A 17,281-nucleotide genomic window follows, 5' to 3' on the forward strand; every position below is an offset into this window, starting at 1 on the left:
ATGGAGAAACTGAGGCACAGAGTCGGGACAATATTAAGGTCATTCCATCAGGGATCACGCCAACTTCCAGCCACACCACACAGGCTGGAGGACCGAGCCCTGGGTGCTCACTTCTCAGGCCTCTCCAAGTCATGTGAGGACATGAGCTTCCTCTGGACTTGAGGGCAGAGTGAGGCTCGAAGGCAGGTGCCCTGATCATCCTTGACCTCAAGGCCAAGGGTCAAGGAGACTAAGGGCAAAGGCAGAGGCACCATTCCTCTGGAAAGAGGGCAGAGGACTCTCCGGTGACACTGCCCTCGGCCCCTGCACCGAGCAGCCTGGCCTGGGGTGGAGATGAGAGCACAGGGCAGTGGGAAGTGGGCGGTGCCTGGATGATGAGTTTGAATCCAGCGCTGACCTCAGCCCATCACCTCTCAGCAACTGTAAGATCAAAATAGTAACAACTAGGATTCTATCAGAAGTGGTGCAGGGGCACATGCCTAGCACGGCACCTGACACGGTCGATGTTAATAAATGATGGCTTCCTCTCTGCCCCTCCAATCCCGGGAGGACACCTGAACTCAGAGGCCCTGGGCTCACTCCTAAGTCCCCTTATCTGGAAACCCCCTGAAAGAGTCCCCTGGGAGGCTCCCCGAGGAGGGAGCACAGGAGGCCCGGGCTTCCTAATGACCAGCATAAACAAGAGAAAACTTTCCAAGGGTCAGAGGGAGTCAAGAACCAGGAAGGAGACAGACAGGCAGGCTGAGGGCAGTGGGGGAAGAGCAGAGTGGCTGGTCCGAGGAGCCAAGTTGCGCTTCCGGGACTCTGCCTGCAAAGCGGGGAGAGGAAGGGAGCAGAAGGGACTGGCCTGCCCCCATGGACACTGTCCTGCTGCTGTGGGACCGGGGTCTCCTGAAGGAAGCCACGTGGTCTGGGCGGGCTTTGGCGAAGGGGTACACATGACCTGGAACCACAGGCCCTTCAGGCTCCCCAGGGCCAAGCTCAGCTGAGCTGGCCCCCACATATCATTGCAGCCCCATCACCCTTGGTCTGCTCAGGACCGAGAAGAGTCCAGGAATACCTTCAGTCCACTAAGCTCTCAGAGCAGCCCAGCCTCACCCAGGCCCAAGGTTGGGAGGTGGGGATGGACAGCTGGGAATACAACCAGCTTCCTTGGTGGCTCAGTGGTAAAGAATCTGCTTGCAATACAGGAGATTTGGGTTCGATCCCTAGGTCAGGAAGATCTCCTGGAGGAGGAAATGGCAACCACTCCAGTATTCTTGCCTGGGAAATCCCATGGACAGAGGAGCCTGGCGGGCTACAGTCCATGGGGTCACAAAGAGTCAGACACGACTGAGCGACTAACCTTCCCCCTCTGGCCTCTGGCATCCTCCTCAGCTCGGGGTGCTGGAGATGATAACCTCTTAGGGAGAGGCAGAGGTGGGGAGGAGCAAGGGTAAAGCCAGAGAGAGTGCTCAGCAAACAGAAAGCACAGGAATTGCCATTATCTGAGGTAAGGCCTTGGGAAAGGAGAGTTCTGATGACAACTGAGAGAAGCCACACCTAGCCTGCTGAGCTCAAGCAGGGCAGGGCAACCTTTAAGCAGAGCCTGACAGGGGAAGACAGCATTCCAACCAGCACCGTCTCTCTGCAGGGCCTGGCCGGGTCCTGGGGACTCAGGATCAGTGCAGGGGGTGGGGGTCTGGATCCACTTCTGGGTGCAGGTGTGGCCTTCCTGTGCCACCACCTCCCGACCCAGCTGGCATGGCAAGGCAGTGAGAGCTCTGGGGCCAGAGTGGCAGGAGACAAGCCATGCACTAGGGTCCCTGGGGAGGGTGGAGTGCAGTCTCCTCTGGTGGCCCCGGCTGGGCGGGTAGCCCTGGTCTCTAACCGCAGTGCCAGGGAAGCAAAGGGGAAGAGGAAGTGATGCTGGCTGCTCTGCGGAGAGGTGCTCCCCACGGCTCCCCTCTGGAATCCCCATCTGCGAGGAGGCGGGGGGTGGAGAATGCTATCTCCCTGCCAGCCACGAGTCACCTCCGCAGACAGTGAGAGGAGCTGAAGCTCAGGGTAAAGGCCCAAGGGCTGAGGAAGCAGGAAAACAGACCCCAGAGTCAGGCAGGAAGCAGCTGGGCAACAACTGTCTTTAAAAAGTATTTTTTTAAGTGAAATTTTTCTAAACTGAAATTTTTCAAAACTGAAAGCCCCAAAGTTCACATAGAACAGTAAGAAAGAGCCCCGGTCTGGGTGCACCTCTCCTCCCATGGGCACTGGGCTTTACAGGAGGAGGCTTGCAACAGGACGCTCATTCCCACTTGAGCAGGGAAACTGAGGCTGGGGGAGTGAAGGGATCGCCCGAAGTCACTCTGCTAGCCATGGGCATGGAGAGTTGGGGCTGTGTGGCCGAACCTAAGCCCAAATGTGACCTTTGGCCCTGGGTTTCTGCTAAGCCCTGCAGTGGCTGTGCCAGCCTGGGGCAGACCAGCATGTCAGCTGACAATGCAGGCCAGGGGCTCACTGTGCGCTGGGGACTTGTGCAGAGAGACCCCAGCTGTGGGACTGCAGACAGGCCTCCGCTCAGCCAGGGAGTAAGCAGACCCTGCCAAGGTGAGCAAGAGTATCAGCACATGTGCGGTGGACAAGGATGCGCCTACAGTGTGGCAGAGCTGGCACCTAAATACAGCCCACCAGAAAAGGACCACTGGTATGTTCATTTTTATGAGACCATTAAACTGTGAAGTCACTTTTCCTTCTTTTTGCTTTGGCTAGGGGACAAGAGGGAACTCATCAAATTAATCTAGAGGGTAAAGAAGGCCCCTTATTGTGGTGGCAAAGTGTGCAGGCACTAAAGTTAGACTCCTGGGTTCAAACTTCGACTCTGCCGTCAGTCGTAAGTGGGGATACCACCACCACCAACCTCACTGGAGTGCTGTAAGGATGACCCAGCTAAGTGCCCAGCACACTGTGTCAACATACATTAGCCACCATTAGTATATCAAGTCTTCCCCTAGGTGGTAGGCAGTAGTAAAGACTTGCCCCAGGAGCGCTGGAGGAAAGGTGCCTGAAGGGCCTTCAGCTGAGAGCGGCTTTGACGTGTGACTCAAGGAAAGAACTCTGCGTCAGTCTGAAGTCATCTGGGAGGACCAGCTTCTGTCCGTATTTCCTAGCCGGTGGGGGGACACTGGGCGGCTGGAGGCCCTCCTGCTCCTTCGAGGGATGCAGCCCCTGCCTCTTCAGCCCGTGTAACCCCCGCTGCGACGTCCAGCCCCAGGCCTACGGCCAGGCCCCTCACCTTTTTGTGCTTCTTGGCCATCCACTTGTCCCAGTTGTTGAGCATGTCCAGCCACTTGGACTCCCTCTGCCTCAGCACCTCCAGGGGGACTTCCTCCAGCCTGTGGAGCAGAGGGCAGGGCCTGTCAGAGGTGCCGAGAGAAGCAAAGGCCCTGGCTGAGGTCCCAGGTACCAGCCTGGTCAGTCCCCGTCCCTCCCCCGCCCCTCATCCCGCAGTTCCCTATGGGGCTAACTCACGAACCCTCTAACACAGACCCGAGGGAACACAGCACCCTCCCTAGAAGGCACAGGCTGGAGAGACAGCAGGTTCAAGCGCTCACTCCCCCATGTGTCAAGGGACCAGGGGCCCCAGTGCCTGCACCTGTGCACCAAAGCACAGCATTCCCACCCTGGCTCTGTGCCGATAAACAAGCCTCTTCAGAGAACCAGCATGCACGGTACAGAGCTGGACAGAAAACTAGTCAGACAAGTACAGGGATACCACGCTCACCTCGGCATTCTAACAAAACTAGTTACTCATGGTTTCCCCAGTTACACCCTGGCCCTGGCCCCCTCTCAGCCTTTGCTCATGCCAGTCCCTTTGTGGGGACTGGAACACACTCCAAGTTGTCTCTGCCTATCCAAATTCAAAATACACTTCAAAGCCCCATCAGACACCACTCGAATTTGTGCACCCACTCCCGGAACCGCTGTCACAGCTACATAGGTGGAGCTCTAGGGCCAGGGCCTCCGGGTAAACTGTGGGGAGCAGTCGTGTGACTAGAACAAGTCCCAGCCCTCACGGCACTGACATTCTACAGGCTCTGAATGCCCCCAGGAGCTGGTGCGGAAACACCTCAGCTTGGAGACCTACCCTGGGCAGCACCGAAGCAGCTGTGGCAGGCTGGGCAAGACCCCTGGCTTAGAGGGTGCTTTGAGTGAGTGAGCTCCTTCCAAGGAGGGAGTCCCTGGAAGTTCCTGAGTTCACATGACCATGGGGCAAAGAGAAGACGACTAGCGTTTAAAGGCTGCGCCCTCTACGTGCGCTTCCTTGTATTCAGCCTACAGAGCAACACTGGTAAGAATGAGAACAACGGGCATGTGTCCTTCTCTACACACACATACACACTCTCAGAATTATTTTTAAAGCAGTAGACTATGGATCTTTTAAATTTCTTTCTTGTGCGTCTCCCCCTTCTTTTCCAATTAAAAAATACTGGCATTATTGAGAGGTAAGATACCCAGGAAGAGTATACTGCTTAGAGTCAAACAGCAAATCAGTGGAAAAACCTAGACTCAAATCCAAGTCAGATCGTAGCCACGGGCCTGCACTCAGCACTGCCTGACCTCCCAGAACGCAGCGCAGGGTGGAGGCTCTCAGGAACAGGACACAGCGGGGCCAGGGTTTGGCCCAGGCCTTGAGTCTCTGAGTCTCTTTCTACAGGAAGGAAATGCACTGCTAGAACTTTTACTGGTTGGACGAGCAGTGGGAGGGGCCCTGGCAGAGCAGAGCTCCCAGACAGAAAAGGGCAGGTCCTCTTCGGTTTTTTATCTGGAGAACTGCACAGGCCTGAGAGCAGCGCTGGTGCTGATCAGGCGAGGAGAGACGACAGCCCTTCCACACAGGCCACCCGCCCACCCTCTCACCACCTGGAGGCAGAACTGGGGCACAAGGACAGGCTCCTTCCTATCCCTCCCCTCAGGAGAAAAGCAGAGACCACAAGTTTAGATCAGGTAATCTACAAAGACATGTACGCACATCTCCAGGCAGCCCCCAGCCCAGGGAGCCCAAATCAAAGGCCCAGCATCACAGGCCAGGTCACCTCCCATCATACAGCACTCACTCACACATGTCAGGGGATGAGCCTTCTCGTTATCTAAACTAAAGGAGGTAGCCACAGGGAGTCAACAGGAAGTTCTGGCAGCTATGAATGTGGATATCTGATCCAATTGCCCCATTGAGCAGAAGAGAAAATGGAGGCTCATAAGAGGGCAAGGCTTTTGCCTGAGATTACCAGTTTGCAGAGAATTCCCATATGATTAAATACATACCCATCTGACACCCTGACCCTCTAGTCTGTCTCTGTTGATAAGATCTGATAGCAGGGCCTCAGAGATACCCAGTCTCCCAACTACAAATACACAGGGGAACAGGTTCAAGCTCAGTGTTCTTTTAAATGATGCCAGATAACACCTTTCGCAGTTTCAAAGACCCAGCATCAAACCTCAAACCGGAATTTCAAACGGGTACAAAACAAACTACCGTATTTCCTGGATTCTAAGGCACTACTGATTTTAAACTACACCATGGATTTGGTAAGATCGTCTCAGAAACAAACAAAAAATCCACTACCACTTTAAATGTACATGTTCACTGAAAGATCTATTTTTATTTTCAAAACCTTAAATTGAGAAATTTTGGAGGAAAGACGGTCATTTGAGTGGCCTCTCCTCCAACAGCAAAGGAGTCCAACGCCTGCTGGACCCGGCACTCAGCACTTCACCTTCTAACTACAGTGAACTTCTCTTCATATACAGAATGTGCTTCTGAATGGCTACACACTACCCATTTTCTTAAAAATCAGAAGGTTCACATCCAGTCTGGTGGGTCAGGATCTCAGAAGGCATCTGATCAGACTGCTGTCTGATACAGAAATTCCTTCTGCCCTCTTGCCCTCTCTGAGCCTGTTTGCTATACAACTGGATGGCCTGCCTTGTGAACGGACCCTCAAAAGATGCCCAGAAAGGAGCCGTGATGTGGACTGGGGTCTGGGCATCTCTGCAGATGACATGACGGTGTGGAGGCCCTGAGGTGGCTCCCTCCTAATAATGGGGGGAGAGTGTGAGCCAGTTTCCAGTGACAGGGAGACCGACCAAATGGCCAACTTAAGGGACCAAACGGCCCATAGGGATGCTTCTGGCCTGAGAGTGTCACTCACCCTTGCAGAAAACTCCTCCGTCCTTAAGGTAGCCTGAAGGAGTCTTTGCAACCAGAAGAGTCTAATGAGGACAGTCTCTAGTGGAACTCCTCAGGGCTGGGCCTTCATCATCTCCAGGTGAAGTCACCCTCATTGCTGAAGCCATACTGTTAAGCTTTCTGGTACCTTCTGTCTACCGCAACACCCCCTTCTAAGGCTGCACAATTCTCAGCCAGATCAGCCTCATACTAGACAAATGTAATTATCCCTCATCACTCACCTACCCCTACCTGGAATGCCTTTTCTTCTCCCCTCCCCAAGTCACAGCAACACTTTTGTGGCCCAGCATAATAAAAATGACAACTTCAACAATAACAGCAGCAACAGTAGTTACCATTTTTACATCATTTACTACTTACCAACATCTTTCAAAATATTTATATATTACTTAAAATACTAATATATACACACACACACATATATATATACATGTGTTATTTTCATGTATCTTTCATAATAACCCAACCATAACATTCTCTCCATTTTCCTAAAGTAGAATCCAAGTCTTAGTCAAGTTAAGTGCCTTGCTCAAGGCCATGTTGTTGTCATTTAGTCTCAGTCATGTCTGACTCTTTCGTGACCCCATGACTGTAGCCTGCCAAGCTCCTCTGTCCATGGGGTTTCCCAGGCAAGAATACTGGAGTGGGGTGCCATTTCCTTCTTCAGGGGCTCTTCCTGACCCAGGGATTGAACCACGTCTTCTGCTTGGCAGGCAGGTTCTTTACCTCTGAGCCACCAGGGAAGCCCCCAAAGCCATGCAAACTCAGGCTTGCCTCACTCCACAGTGCATGCTCTGAACCCCAAAGTCAAGCCCTTAGCCTCCACACAGCTGCTGTGCCTGCCCAGACCTCATTAGCTGTCTTCCAACCTGAAGACCTTCATCTTGGCTACTTACAACACCATTTCTCCAAGTTTTTAAACTGAAACTCACAGTATGAAATACATTTTGTACTGAGACTATACACACACACACATAACCAAAATACATTTTATGAAACAATTTACTCCTACATGTACTAAAGCACCTGATATTTTCAGTTCAATTTTTGTATGATTCTATCCTACTTCCTACTTCTTTTTTATTTTTATGCTGGTCACAACCCCCTAAAATCGATTCCAGCACTAAGTCACCAATGAATCAAGACGTGATGTGAAACAAGCAGCTCATTACAACTTGGCCATGCTGCTCAGCCCTGTCCCTCCCTAACCGGACTGGGTCTTGAGCTATGTGACTCCCGTTGTGCACTGACGGATACCAGCAGATGCCTGGTGGTTTTCTCCATGACATCATTCCTTTCATCTCCTGCCTTCAGGGCTACAAGCCACTGCTGCCTACAGCAATTGTATTTGTGCCCCTCGTAGCCCAGTGAGAGCCTCAGAGATTAATTACCATTTCCATTGGACCCATGAGAAACCTGACCCAATCAGAGAGATCATATGACTTGGGCAAAGTCACAAAGCTATTAAGTGGCAAACCAGAGCTCCCCTTTGCCCCAGTGACTCCTGTGCTGCTCCTCCCTCCCCTGGGAAGGCTGGGAGGACATCAGGCCGCTCTCCAGATGCCACTGTGGGGCTCTATCTCTGGCCCTCAACCCCCTGGAGACAGTCTAAGCCTTCCTCCAGTGCTCTGACTGTCCCAGTGAGTGGCCTGCTCAAACCCAGCAAAGCTCAGCAAGGGCAATATGCTGGACGGGCAAAGCTCACAAGCACACCCTTGACCACCCCCTCCTGGGGAAGGAGGCACAGAGAAGACAGAAACATGCAGCCAGAGGGTGACTAAGCCCAGATTCTGTTGGGCTCTCAGCTAAGCTAAGCTTAGCCATGCTGTGCTGCGGCCCAAGGCAGCAGTGACAGCCCGCTGACACCAGCCTCCCAACCTTCTCCCCAAACCCAGAAGCTGAAGGCTTCCAAGAGACAAGACGGACAAGACCAGCTCCCAAGGCTACCTGAGACCCAGGCTCTCTCCGCCTTGTCCCTCCAGCCATGCACTTTCCACCCAAGAGCGCCGTCAGCCCCTCTGGCTGGCAGACTCAGCCAGGTGTGGCGCCTGTGCCCATGACCCCTTTATCCAAAGGTGTCAGATAAAACCTGGTCCCAAGGAACCAATGTAACCCCCTTCCGCTAAGCCTCCCTCTCCAAACCAACCCAAACAAAAAGAAACAGCCCAAGCATAAAGCCCAAGGTCGAGACCTCGGGATGAATTCTCATCTCAACTGTTAGGAAAGCCATGTGGAGTGTGGGAGACAGTAAAAAGAGTGGGGACCTTGAAGCTAACCAACCGAGGGTCCATTCCAGCTCCTCTACCTGGGAGACAGACCTTGAAGTCTCAACTTCATCTTCAAGTGGGACCACACACATAAGGTCTACATGAAGAATACATGTGTATAAGGACCCAGCCTGGTGGGTGGCCAGCTAATGGTAGCTCTAAGGTGACCAGTATTTGCAGCTTGCCTAACACTTTCCCATCCCTCTTCTCATCTGACTGGTCTACACACACACACACAGCAGGGCAGGACTATCCCCATTTTACCCACGAAGCAATGGAGACCCCAAGAGATTAAGCCGTTTACTCAATGATACACGGACTGTAACTCTTGGCTTCCGACCCAGCTCTGCCACTCTGTGAGCTTCCAGATCTCCACCTGTAACATGGGGGCAAGGCCCCCCTTCGGAGGGCAGCAGTGAAGACCACATGAGACAGGAAGAACTGGCACACTTCCAGCACCCATTCTGCACCACTTCTGCCAAGCACTACATAGGCGCACAATTCCCCAAGGAAGCAGCTTTTATCATCTCCACTTAACAGACACGAAAACTAAAGTTTAGCACAGCTGAGTAATCTGTCCAAGGTTACACAGCCTGGAAGTAGAGATGCCAACTGAGCACTAAGCCATCCAATAAGTATAAGGTGATCCCCATGTAGCAGGGCCTCAGTACCTATCACATTCCCTTCCTCTTCCCTCACCCCCCCAGGAGACACCACTGCTCTCCGTGCCGAGACGGCAAGAGTGAGCAAGATGCAAGCGTGGAAAACTGGGAAGTGGATGCGCAATCACAGATCCAGGGACAAGGGTGGGGGAACTCCCCTCTCCCACCCAGAGCTGGGAGGAGTGAGGCTAAACAAAAAGGCTGACCTACTTTGCACACTGAGTAACAACCTCTGGAGTTCATTAATCCAAGTGGTGGTAATGACTAAAAGTATAAATAGCCTTTATGCCAGCTCCATAATCACCCCTGATAGGAAACGAGAAGGCAGGAGAGGGTGGGCTGGTGATCTACAGATGGCCAACAGTCAGGGCTGGGAGGCCTGTGAGGTTCTGGAGTGAGTCCCCAGACAGCTAGGGAGGCCTAGGAACTGAAGGGCACGCGGTCTGCCCGAGGTCGCGCTAGGAGTCAGTGTGGGGAAGCAGGGTGGTCTGCAGCAGCCTGGTGCTCCCTCCTGCGGCCTGGCAGCCCCCGCGTGGAGGCAGGGCAGTGCGAGGGCTCCCTGTCTAGGCGAAAGAGTCCTGCTTGCTTCACTCTTCCCCAACACCCACGCAAGCTAGGTCTGGGCCTGCCTCCCTTTCCCACAGGGAATTCCCTGGCTTTGCTCCTTCCAGCCCTGGGTCAGTGCACAATGGTAAACAGGTTCTCTCCACCCTTCTCTGGCCTCAGTGCCCTGGGCCTCTGCCCAACTCTCCACTCGGCACAGCCCCACCCCCCTTGTTGTCAGGGGCAAGAAATGGTTCCTTTAAGCACCAGCCTTGCTGGCTCCAAAAAGCAAGGAATCCCCCTCCCCCGACTCCCACTCAGCTAGGGAAAGGCACAGACCAGAGCAAAACCTCCCAGGGAAGCTCTCTCTGACCAGTGCGGAGAGGTATGGAGACTATTTGGTATTCCCTGGTGGCTCAGCAGTAAAGAATCCACCTGCCAGGGCAGGAGATGTGGGTTTCAGCCCCGGGTCAGGAAGCTCTCCTGGAGAACTGGCAACCCACTCCAGTACTCTTGCCTGGGAAATCCCATGGACAGAGGAGCCTGGCGGGCTACAGTCCATGGGGTCGCAAAGAGTCAGACACAACTGAGCAACTAAACAACAACAAAAATGGAGACTATCCTCAACTGGAGACATCCCTTCTCCAAGCTCCCACCCCTATGGGGCAGAGTATTACTTGAAACCCCCAATGGCAACTGGGTCCTCGGATCACAATCTCTGTGGGCACCATGACTCATGTACAGCCCCCCTCACCCATCCTTACAAAACTGCTAAATTTGATTGATAGGTCTTATCAATTTAGTCTTGACTCTCTGTTTATCTCTGCCAAGACTCCTGCAAGGCTCCCTACTGCCCACCTTGTTCAACAGAACTTCAGGCCCTGGCTCCCAGGCCTTCCTAGTCCCTCTGCACACCCCCCAGCCCTATTTCTAGACAGCCCTCTCTCTAAGCTGCCCACCCTCACCCCTACCCCGACTCCAATTCAGTCCCACTTGTTTCCCGAGGCCTCATTCAGAACAGCCTCTCATCTCTAAAGTCCCTCCTGCCACTGAAGGAATAGAACACAATCAGCACCGCATTACATTCCACACACATCTCTCCAGAGCCTGTGCTCCAGGCCCTGAATCTACAAAGCTGAATAAAACGCAGGTCCTGCCCTTGAGGAGGTCAGTCTGGCAGGGGAGATAGATGGGGGAGTAAATAACAAGCCATACAGAGGTGCTATCACAGAAGCGAGGAGGGTGGAAGGCGCTACGAGACTGCAAGAAGGCCCCAGGTGGGGGTGCAGGTGTTCAGGGAAAACCTTGAAGGGAGCTGACTTGCTGGGATGATCCTTGAAGGGTGACAGGAAGCAGCCAGGCTGAGAAAGGGGAAACAGCACAACAGGCAGAAGACCCAGGATAAGAAAGCACACATTAATGGAAAAGAGCCTGGTGTGCTTGGAGAATGTGAGCAGTCCAGTGGAGCGAGTCTGGCTTCTCCACCCACTGTCCCGTACCGCTTGCTGAGGCAGCATTCCACGAGGTGTGCTCTTGGGGGCAGGGACTCTGCCAACCACTCTCCCCAGTGTGTCCTGACTCTAGAACAGAGCCCGGGGGCCTGTGTTAGTCGCTCAGTCTGTCCGGCTCTTTGTGACCACAAGGACTGCAGCCCACCAGGCTCCTCTGTCCAGGGGATTCTCCAGGCAAGAGTACTGGAGTGGGTTGCCATTCCCTTCTCCAGGCCTGGGTGGTGCCTAGCTGGTGCTCAGTAAACATATGTTGACAGGTTCAGAGGCTCTGTGACCTCGGGCGCTCTAAGTTTCAGCTTTCTCCCCAGTGAGATAGGAAAACTATCCTCTGCCTTGAAATCAGAGGGGAAAAGCACGAGCACAGAGAGCGCTTGATGAAGGGCACTCCCTCCCCGGCCTGAGTCCAGCGATGGATCTTCCTTGAAGCCCAGCACAGGGCTGAGCCCAGATGTGTTTGATGATGGCCTTTTACAACGTTATAATTCTATATTCAATTAACATAATTGAATGTCTGTTAGAACCCTTACCAGGCACTTGCTATGGACCAGACATGGTGCTCAGCACTTAGATTATTTCATTGAATCCTGACAACAAGCATATGAAATAGGTCCTCTAATTATCACCTCCACCCCACCCTTGGGCAGATGTAGAAACTCAGGTTTTTCAGCAAGCCAGTAACTATGCACCATCCAAGGGGAGCAGAGGACAGCTCTGGGAGGTGTACCCAGGCCCTTCTGCTCTGTCACTCAGCTCTGGCACTGACTGCTCTCTACTCGGCTGGGTGGGTGCAAGCCCTCTTCCCAGGGAGCTTGGAACTCCCTGAACTCAGAGCCATATGCTGTGTGACGCTTGGCAAGTCACTTCACCACTCTGGGATCTGTAAAATGGAGATGATGATGATAATAGCTACATCTCACGGAGTTAAACACAGTGGTCTTGGTGAAAGCCTGGTCCACCATGCAGGCACTCCTGCGAAGTGGCATGATCAAGTGGCTGTGCTAGGGGGACAGAGCGGGTCACTGAGGGGCAGGCCAGGGAGCCCAGGGTGAAAGCCCACAGGGAGCACAGGAGGGTGGGGGCATTATGAAGCGCCCTCCGAGTCCTTCCCCAAGTGACTGTCTCCACCCAAGAGGGCAGAGGCCCCAGGCAGCCCTACGACTGCATGCTTTGAATTGAATCTTTCAGGAGACCCACCTCTGTTCTCACTTCCGCTTTATCTTCATGCCAAAGAGAAGACAAGGCCCTCGTATCAGGGGCCTCAGAGTCAGGGTCACCTGCAGCCCTGTTCCAGATGACTCAATGAGGAACTGACTGGGGGATTCCCAACCTGCCCTGGCAGGTCAGAAAGCTCCAGACCACAAGCTGAGTGGGGCTGGCTCCCGTCTTACCCCCAGAGTCCAAGGGTATGTAGGCAGAGTACAAGGAGGAATGTGGATCTTCAAACCCAGGCTGCCTTGTTCTCTCACCATTAGGCCAAAGGCCTGAAGTAAACCTTAGAGGATAATTCACACTCGAATTATAAGAGCCACCATGTACCATGGAACCCTTACTTGGTGGTAGACACTGCTGGGCACTTGACCAACATCATCTCCTTAGTACTCATAACCATAGCTCGCATGGGGCCAGTTCCCACTCCCAACGCCACCATCTGGCTCATTTGCAGACTCAGAGAGGTCACATGGCTAGAAAGTGCCAGAGCCAGGGCTTGAAGCCAGTCTGCTGGTGTCCTGAACCCAGGATCTCCCAAATTTAGGTTCTCCTTTCTTGAAATCAAGACAGAGAGGGAATCATCCTCCAAATGTGGCTGGCTAGGAAGGACCGCTTCTGGACACACAGAATCCAGGGCCCAGATGGCAGAGAGGAGGAACAAGAGTTCTCCATTCTATGTTCCTGGGCTCCCTTAGCATCCAGCTGCTCCTGCCTCATCTTGCGTGAGGTGCTATGTGTGGAGGACCTGGGATAGGAAGTGTGCCATCCCTTATAACAACTCAACAACAAAAACAGGACTTCCCTGGTGGTCCAGTGGCTGGAACTCCGTGCTCCCAATGCAGGGGGCCCAGGCCTGATCCCTACTCAGGGAACTAGATCCCACACACCATAATTAAGACTCAACACAGTCAAATAAATTTTTTTTTAAAGAAAGAAAGAAAAAAGCCAACAAAAACAACTTGAGAAACCCACTAGGAGAAGTATAGACATTTGGAGCTGGACTGAAAGTCCTAAGTCTGGGACAGGAAGAGGGAGGAGCGGCCACACAGAGGCGACCAGCTTTGGTAAGATGGAAAAAATTGGAAAGGCAGAACCCTGGCTTCCAGGCACAGTTTCCTTGCTTGTTCAGCTTAGGTTTCCCTGTCTGTAAACAGGGCAAAATAAAACTTACCCTCCTGAGTTCCCACTGCTCCTGTTAGGATCACTGCAAGGCAATGAGAAAGAAAGCACTGTGCAGACCAAAGAGCCAGACAGACCAAAGCATTCTTTGATTTGACTGCACTCCCGAAGACATGAGGGCCACTGGTCTGACAAAGAGAGGTCCTCTCATAAGAGAAACAGAGCATGCTGCAAGCTTTGGCCTCTGTGGGCTGTGCCCTGACGACCCCTTGCACTTATGAGGTACCTGACAAAAGGAAAAAGAAAGTGAAGTCGCTCAGTCCTGTCCAATTCTTTGCAACCCCATGTACTATAGCCCAGTAGGCTCCTCTGTCCATGGGATTTTCCAGGCAAGAGTACTGGAGTGGGTTGCCATTTCCTTCTCCAGGGGATCTTCCCAACCCAGGGGGAAAAAACTTCTCAAAGCCCTTTTCGTATACTCCAAGGGCGGTCTCAGTATGTTAGAAGCAGAAGAGCTCAACTTCATTCATTAAGGCTGCCTTAGTTTATATGTAAGGGAAACTGAGGCTTAGAAAGATTAAGCAAATTTCTCAAGGTCACAGGGTTAGTTACGGGCCCAGTGAAGCCTAGGACCTGGGTTTCCTGATCCCTGGTCAGCAGTGTTGCTTACACATGCTCCTAATCCAGTCATCTTATTTGATCCTCATCATCAGACCACACGGGTACCTCCTGGCCTGCTGTGCTCCAGGTCCTGGGAAGACAGAACCAAGTCTGCACCCCCAGAGCCTAGCACACAGCTTCACACGCAGCACGTGCTAGGTGAAAGCAAGGAGCATCAGCCCTACGGCTGATGAGAGGACATGGTTACTCACAGACCACCAGGGTCGGTGGCGGAGCCAGCCCTGGCACCTTAGTCCCTGGGTTCAGAAGCCTTTCCCGTACTAGCATAAATCCACATGTCCCGCCAGAATCATCTCTGAGAAGTGCATGGTGGTGCCCATAAGGCCTGAGGGGTTCATGTTCTCATAGGCACTGGACTTGCTTCCACTTCCCAGCTGAGGCACCAGCTCCAGGAACATAATGAAGACTGGAAGTGAGAGGAAGTCAGCCCTCCACTGCCAGGCTGCCTCCTCTTGATCAGCTTTTATTGTTGTTTAGTTGCCAAGTTGTGTCGGACTCTTTGCGTCCCCATGGACTACAGCCTACCAGGCTCCTCTGTCCATGGGATTTCCCAGGCAAGAATACTGCAGTGGGTTGTCATTTCCTTCTCCTGAGGATCTTTCTGACACAGGGATCGAACTAGCATCTCCTGTGCTGGCAGGCGGATTCTTTACCACTGAACCGGGCGAGAAACCCCCGATGAGCTTATGCTGTCCCTGAAAGCCTTATAAACATCCCCCCCCACCCCGCCCCCAGCTACACACTGCCCTAAGGGAGGCTTTCCATGCCCTCAGGGCTTCCTTCTCTCTGCACAGAGAGGTGGCTAGCTCTTCTGATAGCCTTCCCTGCCATCCAATACGTCTACCAGGAGAGACCACAAAGCTCAGCTCCACTCACCCACCCCCTCCCAACCAGGCCAGCTAATCCACTCTTACTGGAGAGATACAAAGAACCCCTTGATGGGCCCTGAGCGTGCCAGCCATGCCAGGCACCTCAGGGAGCCCAGGGCTGTGACAAAGCAGTCAGCAGCAGCCCACTGTCTGCTTCAAAGGAAGGTTGCAGATGGCCTTCCTTCCCTGTGGTCAGAGGCCCTGGGATGGCGAGGGCCACTTCAGCTTGGCCAAAGCCTTCGCCAAGTCCCTACAGGTCCACACAGCTGATCAGGTACCATGCCCTACTTGCTGACCTTCATCCTCTCAGCTCCAGAACCTTCCAGACCTCTCTGCAGCCCTTCTGGGCTGTCCCAAACTCCAACTGCTTTCACTGCCTGTGATCCAGTTCCTCTTCATATCATCTTCCATGCCCGCACCAGACTGACCTTAATGAGACACAGGAGGCCTCAGTCTGACACTCAAGGCCAGTCACCTCTGCCCAATCCACTTCCCTACCCTCCCCATGCTTCACCTCATCCTCCCACCTCCCATTCTTCCTGTCACCTCTTGGCATACATTTCTCACACAGCTGGCTCTTCTTCACACACTTGCCCTCCCATACCACGGATTGCCCTTCCTTGCTCCTTCCAAAGCCTGAATCAAATGCCACTTCTTCTTTCTGAGCTCCTATGGGTGGAGCTGGCTGCTTCTTCCTATATATTCCCATATTAACCACAGGCTTCCTGTCTTGGGTGTGGGGCCTCAGGGATGGTGAGCACTTGGCACCCTACCTGCTACACCTTAGCAAAGCTTAGTCACTGGATTCAGTGTCAAGAAACAGGTTCTAGTCCCAGTTCTTCCATTTACCCGCTGGCAAACCTTGAGCGCTTTCTTCTCAGAACTTCAGTGTACTCATCTACAAAATGGGATAACCACGCTTATCAGAGGAAAGTGAGGGTTCATCATGGGTTAGTGTTCACTCCTGCTCACAGGGGATGGATCTCACTGATGCTCATCATCACATCCAGAGACGGAAAAGTAGAAAATGAAAAGACAGGACCACCAGGTTCTCCAATCTCTCTGAGGAGGCAGAACATTCACTGAGCAGCTACAGTGTTGTCAGGCTCAGTGTTGTCAGTGTTGCAAGCATCAGTTCTTTTAACCCCCAGAGCAATCCTGCAAAATCAGTGTTTACCATTTCACAGTGAAAAACTGAGGCTCAGAAGAGTGAAGCAATATGTCCAAGGTCACACAGACATCTGGGCCCAAAGGCTTAGGTGTGAGGGCGAACAGAGCACCTTCTTTCCCTTCCCTCAGTGTAAACAGACTGGGAGGCTGGTCCAGAGCCAGGCCTCACTGGCCCCCTGAAGGTCCTGTTTCAAACCTAGATGCTGGGAATACAAAACATCAAGCAGGTCCCACTGTTCTATCTCTTTCCCACAGCTTAGAGTTTCCTAGCAGGCGGCACACAGGCACCTTCCCAGGGCAGCAGCTGGTGATCTGGCCCCTCCTTCGCCAAGTCAAGTCTTGTCTGAGGCCCCAGAACACCCACAGGGCTACCAAACTGGATTTTCCTTTGAAGCTGGAGGAAGAGGAGGAGGAGAGAGAATGAAGGACGTGTGGCCCCGAGTCATAGACCAGTGCAACAGTCTCTTTCCAGATGGGCCACCCAGGGACCACGCCACGCCCAGCTCTAGGCTCTCCTGGGAACTGTAACAGCTCAAGAAAAGAGGATGTCCTAAACTTACAAACTGGAGAAGGTGGTGGGAAAGCAGGGAGGCAGGACCTGGCATGTTAGGAGGGCCCTGGCCCAACAATAACTGGCAGAGACCAAACTATAGGGATGTCAACTGAGCCAGTTATATGATTTCCAAAGTCACAGTTGACTAGGAATAGTGGAGGGCCCAGGGGACAGGGGAACTGCTGTTCCAGATGTTTCTCCCTGGGCCCAGTTCAGATCCATTTCTCCCCTAACAGGAAGCCAACACCCACGGGATCCCAGACAGCACAGCTCCTCACCTCATCTGGCCTGCAGCACTGTGCACAGTGAAGCTGAGTGGGAAACTCCAGCTTCAAGAGGCCAGTCTTGGCAATCACATAGGAAAGGGAGGGGGAGGGCAGGGACCCACCCCTCTCAGGCCAGAGACCTGGTATCCACTGGTATCCTTTCCTTTCTTGAACAACTCCAAAAGAGAGCCCCTCCCCACAAACAGGT

The 17,281-nt window shown here is 53.1% G+C and overlaps 1 protein-coding gene across 2 annotated transcripts in view; it reads right to left on the reverse strand.

Moving 5' to 3' along the window:
* TBC1D10A (TBC1 domain family member 10A) overlaps positions 1-17,281 on the reverse strand; it is a 28,644-nt gene that overhangs the window by 7,434 nt on the left and 3,929 nt on the right. The window contains exon 2 of one of the 2 annotated variants that reach the window (XM_068989584.1): positions 3,269-3,368. In XM_068989584.1, coding sequence (XP_068845685.1) covers positions 3,269-3,368 — 100 coding nt within the window. Of the gene's footprint in view, positions 1-3,268; positions 3,390-17,281 lie in introns of both variants that reach the window. The other variant, XM_068989583.1, reaches the window with a different exon arrangement.

Source organism: Capricornis sumatraensis, chromosome 17, assembly GCF_032405125.1.
Source record: "Capricornis sumatraensis isolate serow.1 chromosome 17, serow.2, whole genome shotgun sequence".
NCBI classification, from domain to species: domain Eukaryota; kingdom Metazoa; phylum Chordata; class Mammalia; order Artiodactyla; family Bovidae; genus Capricornis; species Capricornis sumatraensis.